The sequence below is a fragment of the Periplaneta americana genome, chromosome 16, assembly GCF_040183065.1.
Source record: "Periplaneta americana isolate PAMFEO1 chromosome 16, P.americana_PAMFEO1_priV1, whole genome shotgun sequence".
NCBI lineage: Eukaryota > Metazoa > Arthropoda > Insecta > Blattodea > Blattidae > Periplaneta > Periplaneta americana.
Window position 1 is genome coordinate 85,135,226 of NC_091132.1, and position 13,890 is coordinate 85,149,115.

The 13,890-nt window shown below is 34.6% G+C and overlaps 1 protein-coding gene across 1 annotated transcript in view; it reads left to right on the forward strand.

Annotated features, from left to right (window-relative positions):
- Positions 1-378: 378 nt before the first annotated feature.
- The window catches only part of LOC138691393 (protein gooseberry-like), a 196,192-nt gene continuing 182,680 nt past the window's right edge, over positions 379-13,890 (forward strand). Inside the window, exon 1 of the mRNA XM_069813306.1 lies at positions 379-436. Within this exon, the coding sequence (XP_069669407.1) occupies positions 379-436 (58 nt within the window). The remainder of the gene's footprint in view (positions 437-13,890) is intronic.

Sequence of the window (13,890 nt, forward strand, 5' to 3'; positions counted from 1 at the left end):
ACAACCAATAGCAATCGCTTCTCAGAGGAGAGGGAGATCTTTGAATGAAAAAAGAAAAAAACACAATGAGACCAGAAAAGGGGGGAAGGGTGTTAACAGTTACCCTGTACTTATTTCATCTAACATCCCTTTTCAAAATCAGAAACCTCCCTGGTTCAGTTCGATCCCTCTTGGGGTGGTAACTGAACCTCCCTCCGGTGCATTGACAATGAAGCGCTGAGGGTGTCTGATGTTTTTCGGTTACTGTTACAAGAGAGGCTGTCCTGATCGTCACAGGGGGGTTGGTTAGCGTGTGTGTGTGTGTGTGACTTACTGACAACGACCCATGCTGGGGGTTGACAAGGGAAGTGGCTGGAGGCTCACATTTTTATCTGACTCATGGCGGGGCCTGCAGGATTGAACATTCACCCTCTCTTCACCGGATACTCGTTCCAAGGTAAGAAACGCCTTTTTACGTTATCTAGAATGCGAAAACTCCAAAGAAAAATAGACATCCAATATAGAGAACCTTCGACACCTTCATAAATGTTCCTGAGTCACTACTTTATTTCTTGGACATTCTATGGCGTATAGAAAATCTCTGCCTAAACAATGACTCATCAAATAAATAAATAAACAAAATATTTTCATGAAACTTATCGTCTTATGTTTTAGATTTGTTATTAAATAATATTATAACATTCGTTTCATCCATCAATTCTTACAAATTCTACGCAGACATTAAATTAAGGGTTCAGAGCCATAGTGGGCCAAGCGCCATTTACTAAAACCGTGTAAAACAAGGGTAAAATGAAGTTATTACCATAATTCAATGGAAACACAGCAAGTAATATAAAGTATACTTACTTACTTACTTACTTACTGCTTTTAAAAAACTCGGAGGTTCATTGCCGCACTCACATAAGCCCGCCATTGATCCCTATCCTGAGCAAGATTAATCCATTCTCTATCATCATATCCCACCTCCCTCAAATCCATTTTAATATTATCTTCCCATCTACGTCTCGGCCTCCCTAAAGATCTTTTTCCCTCCGGCCTCCCAACTAACATTCTATATGGATTTCTGGATTCGCCCATATGTGCTACATGCCCTGCCCATCTCAAACGTCTGGATTTAATGTTCCTAATTATGTCAGGTGAAGAATACTATGCGTACAGTTCTGTGTTGTGTAACTTTCTCCATTCTCCTGTAACTTCATCCCTCTTAGCCCCAAATATTTTCCTAAGCACTTTATTCTCAAACACCCTTAATCTCTGTTCCTCTCTCAAAGTGAGAGTCCAAGTTTCACAACCATACAGAACAACCGGTAATATAACTGTTTTATAAATTCTAACTTTCAGATTTTTCGACACAAGACTAGATGATAAAAGTTTCTCAGCCGAACAATAACAGGCATTTCCCATATTTATTCTGTGTTTAATTTCCTCCAGAGTATCATTTATATTTGTTACTGTTGCCCCCAGATATTTGAACTTCTCCACCTCTTCAAAAGATAAATTTCCAATGTTTATATTTCCATTTCGTACAATATTCTCGTCACGAGACATAATCATATACTTTGTCTTTTCGGGATTTACTTCCAAACTTACCTCTTTACTTCCTTCCAGTAAAATTCCCGTGTTATCCCTAATCGTGTGTGGGTTTTCTCCTAACATATTCACGTCATCCGCATAGACAAGCAGCTGATGTAACCCGTTCAATACACATTAAAACTAAATTATATATCAATCTTCATTAAACTATGGTATTCATTTAACTTTAACCCTTGTTTTCTCCGTTTTTAATAAATGGCGCTTGGCCCACTATGGCTCTGAACCCTTCAAATATTAGGTGTTATAGGTTTGAATTTGTCTGTGTAGTCAACTGTCCGCAGACAAGTTTTGACCTCGTAAGTGATACTCATGCCGAAACTAAGCCAGAAAATAATGGGGTAGGATGGACAGTTTATTTCCCCCTCCATTTCAATGTACCAGCTGCTTCAAGTAACTCGATTTCTGGCAGGAAAGGAAAGATTTGTCTCTCTTCCAAAGGAACTGACGTATAGGCCTATCTCTTTTCATGTTACATAAGCTCTTCCCTTGCGCAATTACCCCTTAAGATTATTCATTTGAAAAGTAACAGAGCATTTCAGGAAATCCAAATAGTTGCGTGTAACGTCTATGCAGGAATTGGGGTAATGGAATGAATTATGGTAAATAAATGTTATTGGTTATATTGTTTAAGTGTGTCTAATGAAAGGAATAAAATAGGCTAAAAATAATAGTCCATCCTTCAATAATAATAATAATAATAATAATAATAATAATAATAATAATAATAATAATAATAATAATAATAATAATGCACATAAACAGAACGTACTAGGGTTTCTTAAAAGGAGAAGTAAAGGGCTGTTAATGAGCCACAGAAAATCAACAATAAATAACTGGTATATTATTGTAGGTATGTTAGAACATGAGAATATTCCGTATAGTTACGCATGTAATGTGCACGAGTCTTTCGCGTCCATGTCAAAGCAAAATTGAATATTATTTTTTTTACAATACATGGGTCATTCAATAATTAGTGACAACAATGTTTGTATGTGGCGCTATCAGTGGTAAATGATGTAAGCTGATAATAATGAGAAAGAAGAGCATCTGATGTGTGTTATCTGTGAGTTTGAAGAAAATAATCTCATTTATAAGATATTTATAGTGAGTTTAATTTGTAGACTGTTATATGTAGTGCTCTAAAATGTTTAGCAAATACGAACAAAGATCCTTCATTGAAATTCAGATTGCAAGAGGCAAGAATGCTCGACAATGCCATACAGCATTACTGGAAGCTTGTGGTAGAGAGACTTCACCATATCGTACCGTGTCTAGGTGGGCACATGCTTTTACCACTTAAAGGAGTTCGTTTTAGAACCAGACAGTGAATTATAGCAGCAGTAGGGCAGTCTGTTCGAAGATTAGTACAAGGCGCTGTGGATGGCATCCGTCGTCTCCCTCAGGTGTGGAGGCGGGTTCTTCATTTGGAGGAGATTGCTTCTGATCACTGCAACAATGTGACTGTTCCAAAAATGTTTTCTTTGTTGTTAATTCAAATGTTGCCACTAATTATTGAATGACCCATGTATATTGCAACCTACTTCTCAGTCGTGGATTATAATAGGCCCTAAAATCTTCCAAGTAGATAATGTATACTGTAGGCCTCAACATAAGTATGCGGACTCACCTTGTGTAGTGAAATAAACTCGTTCACATTGTTATTTTATCGGACATGACCTAAGTATTTTCATGGTTACTAGTCGCATTTTGGTTTCAAAAAATATTTTCTCTATTAGTGTAGATCGAAATAAGCGTCACACATATATTTTTTTAATTAAATCAAATGTCCTTATTTCCCTCCCCTAGTAACACACCATTCACACAGATGAAAGTGACGACATAATGTAAAGAGGAGGAAGGGAGAAAGCTGAAAGATGCCTTCGTTACCCCTCCCTTTCTAGGCAATTGTAAAGAACTCAATGCTAGAATCTATCATATTAAAACAATGAAAGTAAATTAAAAATTAATAGTGTATATTATAAAATTAATGATTGATTCATAAATCCCTCTCGGGAAACACACTGTCATAATCGCCTCTGATGTTTTTCAGCCAAAAATTTCAGGAAAAACGGAAGAAACTTGGCGATAATATGCAGCATTTGTTTTCTGTTGTTTTAAACGGTAGTTTTTGCCATGCTGCGAATGTAAAGTGTTCATTAAAAACAGAAAATTCACATTAGTGTGCACAGAATGAGTCATATTAAAGGCTGGTCCACAGTAAATCGAGAACGGAAACGACAACGCGAACGAGAATGGAAATATTGTTAAAATAAATGTATTTAAATGTGAGCATTCATAACTAACGAGAAGCTTGCTGAAGCCCCGGAACGGGAACGTGAAAGTTAATTGTGAATGCTCATGTTTAAAAACATTTATTTTAACACTATTTCCGTTCTCGTTGTCGTTTCCGTTCTCGGTTTATTGTGGACCAGCCTTAAGTGGTATTGTTGATGGTGGTGATTGTGATGATTTTGATGATGATAATGATGACAATATTGATTGTGATGGTCATATTGATGATGATGATCATGATGATGACGACGATGATGATTATTATGATGATGATGATGATGATGATTATTATTATTATTATTATTATTATTATTATTATTATTATTATTATTATTATTATGTAGCCTATAAGCCCTAATCAGGGATCTCCAACCTTATTTGTCAGCGTGCCCCATTGGCTTATGCACAAGGATCGGATTAAAGGAAAAGTCATATAAGCTTTAAAGTCAATTTTCAAAGCATTAGGAATCATATGTTTAAAGACCAATCAATACAAAAATGTACAAAAACATTGGGAATAATAGTCAAAATGTATTTCAATGCAGTCTACTAATGTGAAATTTGACATTCTTTTCGCTGTACTAATTTATCTATGTCCGGTTTTATATCGAGTGTTGCGATTCGCAAAAGTGCTTCATCCGGCTGAACACCTGTTCATACAAGTAAGTGCTACAAAATGTGAACAGCTTGAACAATACATTTTTTTTTATACTTCAGGAATTTATATATTTATTTATTAGTTTTTTTTAGAAACGTACATAGAAAAGAAATCAACAAGCGATGATCCTAAGATGTAGATTCATTTTCCTAAGAACTTGTCATTTTGAAGATCTGCAACTTCCAGTACAAATACAACCTGACTGATGTATACAAACTAACATGCAATAGTCTAGTTCTAATTACTTCTACATTGGACAAAGTGGAAAATCTTTTCAAAAATGTTACATATCACAGCCACAACTAAATCACACAACAATTCAACCTACGCAGAACAAACTTCAACCACAACTACAGCAACATAGAAACTGACATGAAAATTAACACTACATATTCAACCAAAAAACCAGAAACTCAATACTCTTGCATAATACTAAATTTATATTCGGAATATGTATGATAAGAACTTTCTTGTGTTAAATTTTAACGTACCTTGTTAACATGTATCGACCTATTTTCGGTCATCTTCGGAACTGGTCGTTGTTGGTCTTGGCGCCTCTGTGTGGGTGCGTTCGTAGTGTAGAGTCAAAGAGTATACTACGAACGCATCCATACAGGAAAGAAGAGGCGCCAAGACCAACAACGACCAGTTCCGAAGATGACCGAAAATAGGTCGATACATGTTAACAAGGTACGTTAAAATTTAACACAAGAAAGTTTTTATCTTACATATTCCGAAGTGATACAGTGTTAAAAGTTGTGTAATCAAGATGTATACTAAATTTATAGATACACAAAAACACACCCACAACACATCCTCAACATTCAATTGAATTTCAGAACACACACCATTTTCTATACAACACTATCAGTCATGAACACACTCCACCGTAACAGGAAGCCAGAAGATAGCGCCAGAACTCACTAGAATTCAGAGGATGATGGAAATTACATCGAAACTAATCAACCATGTAAATTAACAAACAAATTTAAGTATTAGCCTAACACAGTGAAGTTGTTATTTATTTCACTTAAATATTTAAACCCGGGCCGCTTGAAATAGGCCGACGGGTCGCGGGTTTGGAAACCCCTGCCCTAACTAGTTTCTGTTTGTTTCTGTAATAGGTCTATCAATGGATATCTAGGTTATGGGTATAAGTAGGCTTACTTGCAGCTATAGGCTATTAGTACACTGCTCTGTTATTTTCTGTGAATACAGGAGTCATTTCATAAATATAAAAATAGTAACGTGTACTATCTAAATTTTACAATACGATTTATTTGAGAAACTTTGTTGAAACCAGCTACATTATTTCAATTCTTCCGTGTAATATAGATCTATTTCAATATAAATATACTATAAAATTTACATTTACTTTCAATTCGAGACTAGTGCATAGGCTACAAAAAAAGCCGTATTTATTGGTCTACTTGATTATGTCTCCTACAATTACGAATAGAATTAAAATGTTTATCTTTTTAGCGATGTAAGTTATATGGAATGAGTTCTCTGCACTTTCAATGAAATTATAATAAATTATCTTTTTTTTCTGTGTAAGATGCAAAAGAATGTTTATTGCTTAATGTGTATTAACATAGGTGAATTACAACAACATTCAGAATATGAACGAGTAAAGAGATAAGTACTGAAATAATTGGAATTTTTTATATTCCTATTTTAGTATTTGGAATTATTATAATTTACATTTTCTTTATTTTATAGGGCCTATTTATCTTTGACAGAAGACAAGTGTTAAAGCTTCTGAATGCGTGTCCAAATCAGTCGAACATCTTAATTACCTACTAATTTTGTACCGCGAAGTCAACGAACGTATAAAAAAATACGTATATGTTTTGCCTGTGATTAAAAACGACACTTTGACATCGGTAATAAATTATTTTATAAAGCATTTGACGAAAATTATAAACTAAAAATACGAAGTGCTCCAAAAATATTAAATAAGGCTATCATTAGAGACAGAGATAAAAAAATGATGACACTGGAGTAAAAATTTTACCTATGGAACTTCATGTCTGTGACAGAGTTTTATTAAGAAATGATTCAAAGCCTGGAAGATTTGTTGATTACACGCACATTGATTTTCGTATTCAAAATCGGTTAAAGAAATGAGCTTATAATTTTGACAATATTTAAAACAACAATAAAAGAAGATGGAATTTTAAATATTTAGCTTATTCTTGTCAAAATCAACCTTCGAGACCTTAATAAGATTTTTAAGCTTGAATATCTATAAATTTAGTACTAGCGTTGTGACTTTGAAACGTCACATTTCCAAAAACTTTTCTATAGGCTGTAGAAAACAAATCAAAGCTTCGCACATGTTCGTTACTTACTTTGAACTTGCTCATTTAAAATAAATAAAATGGGGAAACTATATTCAAAATTGTGGATTTATACAGAGTCATACTTTTCAAATATGATCTAGGCCTATCAGGGTCCTGAATAAAACATTTTCTTGGTAATCAGTAAAGTTACAGGGTCGAGTTACAAGCTGGCTGAATTACTACCGTACTCATTTTGTTATGGTAAAATCATAATAATTTACACCAAAAACTATATGTAATCTGTAGATTATAAATGTGGTCGAATATACAGAGAAAATTAGCATAATAATCACACAAAAATCAAACATTGTAAGAAGTTGCTGCAATCGGGATATCGCGATCAATTTATTCCACCATTGCTCCATTATCGTTCATATATCACCGCCCCTACACTGCGAGAGGCTAACCAGCCCGCACAGATTATCCCCACTGGTCCATAGAAGGGACTCGAAACTTGATCGGATCTTCGTTTTTAAATCTTGACCGGCTTGTACAAAACAGTGTGTTGTGATGCCACCAAGCGTTTAGCCGTATCGGTGAAATATTGAACTAAACGTCATTCTTGACAATCGCAGAGTGCATGAAACATCAGACTTGCCACCCTACGAGAGATGAAATGCGGGAGTTGGAAATTTGGCAGGGGATATCCTTTTTAATAATAATAATAATAATAATAATAATAATAATAATAATAATAATAATAATAATAATAATAATAATAATAATAATTTCATTTATTGTGTGCTGAAGAACAGCCAGAGGCCAATTATAGTCCAGCACAATACACAAACAGAAGATACAAAGGTGTAAGAATAAATAAAATAATATCTTAAAACAAGAAAAACATACATAAATAAAACTGAGAACAAGGACAGTAAATACTAATAAACGAAACTATAGCCTACTTTAAAAGGATCTAAATTGTTCCCATGAAAATTGGCATTATTTAGGCTTCTACAGACCGGAGAAAGACATTTTGAATTTCTGTTGTAAAATTATTTTTGAAATCTTTAACCCTTTGTAGGAATACGAAGACTGATATTGTTTATGATACACTCACAATCAATATCACTCTTGATAACTTTGCAAAAAAATTGATAATTAAGATTTTGACGTCTAGAATAAAGGCTACAACAGTTAAAATATTTACAGGTAATCTCGTAATTAAAGTCAGAGGAATTGGGTATAAATCGAAAAGCACATAAGGAAGTACATTTTATTTGAATATTTTCCAATTTCACCGAATCAGCTGAAGTAATATAATTCCAGGCTACAGATGCATATTCAAGTTTAGATCGAACCAAAGTAAAGTATAGAATTAATAGAGACGCAGGAGTAGAAAAAGAATAAGTTATAGAACTTATTAAACCAAGCATTCTTATTGAATGATTATAAATATAATGAACATGATCATGAAAATATAATTTAGAATCAAGTAATGCACCAAGATCTTTAATAGAATTTTTCCTAATAATACAGACGTTATTAAGAGAATAATTGAATTTTATGGAGAATAATTAAATTTAATAATAATAATAATAATAATAATAATAATAATAATAATAATAATAATAATAATAATAATAATAACAAAAATAAAGGGAAATACGAAAGTTATCCCATCATCTCTAAATCTTGTAGAATATCGTGTCAATGCTGGAGAGCGGAAGTAGTGAGTTAATTGCGGTTGACTCGCGCATTATGCATGAAAATTGGTAGGTCTGTAATTTAACAACAAACTGATGACAATAAACCTACAGCAGCGACCTGCTTCCGACACGGCTCGTCGCTTAACCACACGGCTATAAATATCAGACTACACATAATAGGCCTACATGCTTAGTTATATTTTATCATTACGTTAATAGAAAATCCAGCATTTAAGAAGAGATATGCTAACTCTATATTATAAACGAAGATGTTCTTGCAGTGAAAGTAACGTTCCTAGCTCATTCGATGACCCAACAACTACGTTTCACAATAAAGGAACCTTCGACAAGACGGCAGACTGTTTCCAGTTCGCCCATGGCAAGCGGAGTTTATCTCATTAAAATACATGATGAAATTTGAATGAGATATTTTCCATAACCGGACCGAGTATAATTACTTCCATTACTTGTGACCAAATCAACAGTGGTTCGATTCTCAGTAGATACTATAATACAATGTCCCCGAGTAAAAAGATAGGCTTACTTTAGGCCTATATTGCTTAGATTTCCTATATTAACCTCAATCTACTACAGCCTCATACAGCTCTAACATTTTATCCGAGCTTTGCTGACTAATATTTACCTCTCTTCCGATCTTGGCTCAGCTCTTCGAGGGCCGGACCCGAAACGGATATATGCACATATATGCTTATATTGTTCATTGTGCGCCCTATATATGCGATTGTTGTCCCAGTCTGATAGGTAGCCTGGGTGTTATTCGTGAATCTGTTGCTGACAGGTGGGCCATCCTACCTTAGCACTGAGATAGGTAGTTTTCATTCCCTGACGAGTACTTTGTAAAAATTATAAGCCCTAGGGCCCGGAACTCCAAGCTTTTCCTACATCAGCATCTAAAACCCGTAGCCTATTATCCCTCAAGACTTCAACCTAGTCTATTTTTAACTACTGCTTATGATAGATGAAGTGAGGGGAAGTTAGAGTGTATTGTTGGAATGATAGAGGGGAAAAGGTGAAGTTCGAGCAAAACTCTCTACAAAGTCTGCTTTGTCCATCACAAATTTTATCACGATCTGGCCGGGGATTGAACACGGACCGCCTGGACGGAAGATCAGCAAGCTGGCGCCGAGCCTCAGAAGCGGTTTCCCTATCTATCTACCTATACATACACCTATCCATTCATCCATTCATATATACGTAAGTCTCTCCTCCTGTCCATATCAGTCCATGTATAGGCTATACCCGCTCTTCCAATCGCTGCGCTGTCTCACTGGAAGTGACCGAGTTGATATTTGGCAAAATTTACTGTAATAATTGAGACACCTGTCAATGGAAAATATGAAGATTTATGATCTTGTTCGAGTAACTCTATATTTCCAGATATTCCTGGATTTCTTTTGCTTATATTAGGTCTACTTGGTCTACTTTTTGAACTACTGGTTTTATACCTACATGCAAAGGCTTTCAGAAATTGCACCATATTTCTCAGAAGCGATGAATTTTTCTCTTCCAAATGAATTTGTAATTCAGTACTACTTTCGAGATATTTTGTTAATAATAATAATAATAATAATCATAATAATAATAATAATAATAATAATAATAATAATAATAACTCTTAAAGACAGTCCAAAAGAGACCTTGAAGTGAAGATTTTTTTTCTTTTTCTAAATTTTATAGGAGATTTAAAATTATTCTACCATGTTCCATAATCTTGCGAGAACGATACACTTAGCATAATGGACATTGAAAAGAAAATACGACTGACTCGAATGTACACTCACGGGAACAAAATGACAGATTTCCATAGGTTGAACAGCTCGCGAATTAGTGCAGTTTCATTAATTAAAATTGTATGATTATAAGAAAAATTTACATTTGAACTTTAGTCTTATCAGATATAAACTGAAGAAAGTTGTTTAAGCCATCATGTCTCTTAGAGATAGAATATTCTTCCTATAATATAGCAAAAGAATAATGTAGTGCTATCCGATATGTTCCGAAATCAGCGTCCTATAGTAGTGAGAAAGGAACCACTGGCGCTCGTATTTCGGTAGCTCGAATATTAGAATGGACGATTTGTAACGTACTTTGACGGTTCGAAACTCAAGAACACTATTTTTTTTGTTTTATTTGTCTATAATCTGAAAAAAAAAAAATCAGAATATTTACGCAGAAAATGTGAGGTAGACCTATCAGTGTATGTAGTCCTTACAAAACCTGTCTTAGCGGTACGATTTATTACGTATTCAGAGACCCCGCATCTGACTTACTGTCAATCTCATTCATTGGCGCAAGAATCGGATTACAGCAGCCACATGGCCAAGTCCATTTGAGGCCTCTTTCAATGCTCTTTGGTCGACTTGCCGGTGTCCTAGAGACGGGTCTCGCCAGTTTATTACCAAGCACTACATTCCCCACGTAACATTTATATCCATAAGTGACAATCAAGAAATTTAATTATTTTACACGTGTATAGATTATATTCTTTCGTGTCATGTTTCTTTGTAACTACAGTAGGAGGCAACTGAAACAGGGTGCGAATTAAGATTTCTGATAAAGGGGGAATAGAATTCTACATAGAGAATACTTACTTACTTACTTACTTACTTACTTACTTACTTACTTACTTACTTACTTACTTACTTACTTACTTACTTACTTACTTGCTTTTAAGGAACCCGAAGGTTCATTGTCGCCCTCACATAAGCCCGCCATTGGTCCCTATCCTGAGCAAGATTAATCCATTCTTTATCATCATATCCCGTCCTTCTTTAATTTTTGCTTCAGTAATTTTAAGAAACCTCTGTTTTAAGTACATGAAACCAGGAGTATTGTCCATGACTCTGACGAAATTCTTCATTAATCCTAGTTTGATGTGTAACGGAGGTAGATACACATGTTTAGGATTACACAATGCGTCATATTTCATATTTTTCTGTCCAGGAATGAATGATTCGCGTTTAGGCCATTCTTTTCTAATGTAATGATTTTTTCTGTCCCTACTATTCCAGTGACACAAAAAACAACAATACTTTGTGTGACCAAGCTGCAGACCAAGAATAAGTGCAATTATTTTCAAATCACCACAAATATTCCATTCATACACTGCATATTGAAGCTTTTCCAATATAAATTTAAAGTTTTCATATGTTTCTTTCATACTAGCAGAATGAGCCACAGGTACTGATGGGAATTTATTCAATATAATTTCAATGCCTTTTATTGCCCTATTTTTTATTGTTTTCAGAGCCTTTTTAGACTCCTAAAATACCATTTTTAGTGACTTAACTTCCGATATCTAGTGATGACAGTGGATTAAAAGTTCTACAATTCGAATTCTGAATTTTACACACAGTCTAATCTTCAATTGCCATGGGTGAATTAAATTTATCCAAGTTTTTATGTTATGGTATGATTGGTGGTATGATGGGCCAGGGTTGTCCCATAACTTGTTACAACATTACTATTCGTGTGAGAAAAATAGATGTTCAGGACAAATATAGGACATCTGCCTCAGAAAACCACGAATTGTTCATCATTTGTAACGTTCTCATATGGCACATATGAATAAGCTAATGTGTTTATCCATGTCTCAAGTAGTATGTGTCTATGGTAGTTAAAAAGTCTTCCTGAAGCTTCCAAAGAACTTAGGAATCACACCATGAGCTCCAGTAAGAAGACCAATCACCTCAATGTTTTCAAGCTGGTATTTTGCTTTGAAGTAATCAACTGTTGGCAGATAAATGTTGATCTTTTCTTGATTGACATCCTCCGGCTGGCTACTCCCCGTTACTAGAAGAACTGCAATTTCTTTACTTTCCAACACAGAAATAAATGCAGTATTGTTGAATGAGTAGTCATATAAAGAAAAAGGCAAGGAAAGTACATATAAAAGTAAAAAAGGGCAAAAAAGTACATATTAAACAAAAACGGCGTTAACGGCAAGAAAGGAAAAAAAAGGTAAGATCAAACTTCATCAGAATCCTTCATTTCTCATGATTCGTGCACATTTACTAAAAGCCTTTAAATATGAACATTCAAATAAAATAAGCATTTTCCTAAACATTCGATGTCTAGTCATCACAAACCGTAAAATAAACAACAAATGTTGCAAAATCATCACATAGGCCTACACACAAATGTAGAGATGATGTCAAAAACTCGTGACAACTCCAGCAACTTAATGACACTAAAAAATATGACGTCGAAGTAAATAATATACACAATATGGAGGGAGGAACGAAGATTTAGAAATATGATGAGAGAAATAACGTGTAATGAGTGGATAAGTGATTCGTGACGGGAACGCCAGCAGATGCTTCCGAAGCGTGGGCACAAGAAGAATTGTTCGGGTACAACTAGAATGACGATGGAAGCAATAAATTACACCGAAAAACACTCCGGATGAAAAACGGACCACCTACCTACAATGACGTGGTCTTGATTTTCTGGACTGGAAGGGGAATTATTCCCCGCTGAGATATCCGCATTACAGTGCGGATAAATGAGGTGCGGAGGGAAGAGAAAAAAAATCGTTCGTGGAAGAAACTAATGCAGTAATCTGTCTACGGCCCGTACTTGTTAGCGACGACTGATCACATTAATTTCAATGTGAATGGGAAAACCGTGGAGTACCTCGTGACTATGCTAATGCTGGGCCAAGTTCAACGTGCAAGGCGATATTTTTTCTTCTCTCCAACTAAATTGGACGCAAAGGGATCACCATATTGTTTACAGATAGGTATTAAAGCATTACACCACGGATTCGTCCTGTGTACGCCATCTGAGAAAGACGAATGTGTTTAGGTTCACAAGACTGATGGCCGTTGAAATTTCAACGGAAATTTATTGAAGGGAGAATTGTTCTGCTAATAATGAGTTCATAACAATATTCGGCAAAACTTTAACCAGTAATGCAGAATTAATTGTGTGCTAGATTATTACTTATTCTTATTACTAAAGCCGCATTTACAGGATAAAAAATTCATATCGCTTGTAACATTATAGTAATACAGTAGAACTTTCATAAGCCGAACTTCTATAGCTATCTCCAATTTTCGATATTTCCAGATAATTTTAATTTGCCGGCAGCACCGCATATAATTTCTGTGTAAAATTTATTGAATAGACTAAATTAACTCGAAGTTCTGTTACTCGAATTTTTCGATATCTCGAAGGATACATTATGCCTCAGCCGCAAATTATTATTATTATTATTATTATTATTATTATTATTATTATTATTATTATTACTATTAGGCCTATTAAAATGTTCATCTTTAACGCGGTGCTTGGGTGAAAATGTTCAATAATACTTAGGCTTTTAAGGAAC